This window comes from Manacus vitellinus, unplaced genomic scaffold, assembly GCF_001715985.3.
Source record: "Manacus vitellinus isolate BGI_N305 unplaced genomic scaffold, ASM171598v3 scaffold_129_pilon, whole genome shotgun sequence".
Lineage (NCBI taxonomy): Eukaryota > Metazoa > Chordata > Aves > Passeriformes > Pipridae > Manacus > Manacus vitellinus.
The window spans coordinates 10389-12341 of record NW_021938948.1 but is presented as its reverse complement, the minus strand read 5'-3'; the positions used below and the strand labels follow the sequence as shown (position 1 = coordinate 12341).

Sequence of the window (1953 nt, the reverse complement as noted above, 5' to 3'; positions counted from 1 at the left end):
GGGAGGCCCTGGCACAGTTTCCCAGAGGAGCTGTGGCTGCCCCTGGATCCCTGGGGAGTGTCCCAGGGGAGGTTGGACAGGGAATGTGCTGAGCAGGGGCAGCTCTGGCTGCAGTTCCTGGGGTTCATTGACACCCTCCTGGGCTTCTCCTCTCCTGCTCCCATTCCAATCCCTCCCCGTGGCCTTTGTGGCTCCCGGGGCCGGGAGGGGTCAGAGCTTTGTTCTGCTTGAAATGCAAAACACTCCCCTGCCATTTCCAGGAGCCACGGGGACAGGAGCAGAGCCAGGGGACGGGGAGGGGCTGGCATTTCGGTGTTCCCTGCCCGCTCCCACTCCCCGGTATTCCGTCTCCACGGGGTCCTCAGGGGTTTTTGTGGATGCCCAGGCTTTGCTCTGGCCCTTCTGCTCTTTGAAGCTGGGGGTTTTTAGGTCCTGGCAGTGAGGTTGGAGCTCACTGGGGTGCCCACATCCCTCAGGATGAGTTCCCAGGGCAGGACAGGTCCTGGCAGTGAGGTTGGAGCTCACTGGGGTGCCCACATCCCTCAGGATGAGTTCCCAGGCCAGGACAGGTCCTGGAAGAGAGGTTGGAGCTCACTGAGGTGCCCACATCCCTTGGGATGAGTTCCCAGGGCAGGACAGGTCCTGGCAGCAATGCTGGAGCTCACTGAGGTGCCCACATCCCTCGGGATGAGTTCCCAGGGCAGGACAGGTCCTGGAAGAGAGGTTGGAGCTCACTGAGGTGCCCACATCCCTTGGGATGAGTTGCCATGGCAGGACAGGTCCTGGCAGTGAGGTTGGAGCTCACTGAGGTGCCCACATCCCTCGGGATGAGTTCCCAGGGCAGGACAGGTCCTGGAAGAAGGTCTGGAGCTCCCTGAGGTGCCCACATCCCTTGGGATGAGTTCCCAGGGCAGGACAGGTCCTGGCAGGGAGGTTGGAGGTGACTGAGGTGCCCACATCCCTCAGGATGAGTTCCCAGGGCAGGACAGGTCCTGGAGCTCACTGAGGTGCCCACATCCCTCGGGATGAGTTCCCAGGGCAGGACAGGTCCTGGCAGAGAGGTTGCAGCTCACTGGGGTGCCCACATCCCTCGGGATGAGTTCCTAGGGCAGGACAGGTCCTGGCAGGGAGGTTGGAGCTCACTGAGGCCCCTGGAGCAGGGGCCACGTTGTCCCAGCTCCCAGCCAAGGGGGTTTAACAGAGCCCAGCTCAGCCCCAGCTCCAAAGTGGGGCATTTTCTGCACACCTCAGGCAGCACTAAAGCCCAGCCCAAAGCTTTGTCCTCCCTTTCTCTCGGCTCCAGGATTTCCAGGAGCATCCTGGACCGAGCCTGTCCCCCCCTCAGCTCCTCAGGGAGCACCTCCAGCAGCTCAGCAAGAGAAAGGCTCGGCCTGGTGGGGGGTTTTATATCATTTATATCATTCTTTATATCGTCGTTGAGAGTAGCAGGTATTGATGTACAATGCATCTGTCATCTTAATTGTGCTTCCTATGAAAATGTGTGTACATAGTACAGATACCGGAGAGGATTCCACACTTTTTATACACTTTTGAAGGCATTCAGAGATCGGGGAACAGAAAAGAAAAAATAAAATAAAAATAATAAAAAAAAAATAATAAAATGGCACAAGAACAAGGCCTAAACGCTACTTGGATGGGTATCTACACTGGCAGGATGCATATAGAGGTATATATATATATATATGTACACATATATATATAGTCATATATATTATATATAAGAAATATAAAATGTGGATGGCGTAATAACAAAAGAGTGTCTTGTCCAACAGGCGAGCCTCGAGGTCAGATCCCAGCCCTGTCTTTAACAGCTCGAAGGGAGGGGAAGAAAACAAATAAATAAATAAACGAAACGCCAGGTGGAAAACACCAGGGGAAAAAATCCATAAGAAAATTTATGGATGTGGCCGACCCGTGGCTGACCTTCCCTCC

The 1953-nt window shown here is 54.9% G+C and overlaps 1 protein-coding gene across 1 annotated transcript in view; it reads right to left on the bottom strand.

Moving 5' to 3' along the window:
* Positions 1 to 679, bottom strand: part of SMARCD1 (SWI/SNF related, matrix associated, actin dependent regulator of chromatin, subfamily d, member 1) — an 8954-nt gene extending 8275 nt beyond the window's left edge. The window contains exon 1 of the mRNA XM_029965976.1: positions 666 to 679. Within this exon, the coding sequence (XP_029821836.1) occupies positions 666 to 679 (14 nt within the window). The remainder of the gene's footprint in view (positions 1 to 665) is intronic.
* Positions 680 to 1953: the final 1274 nt, after the last annotated feature.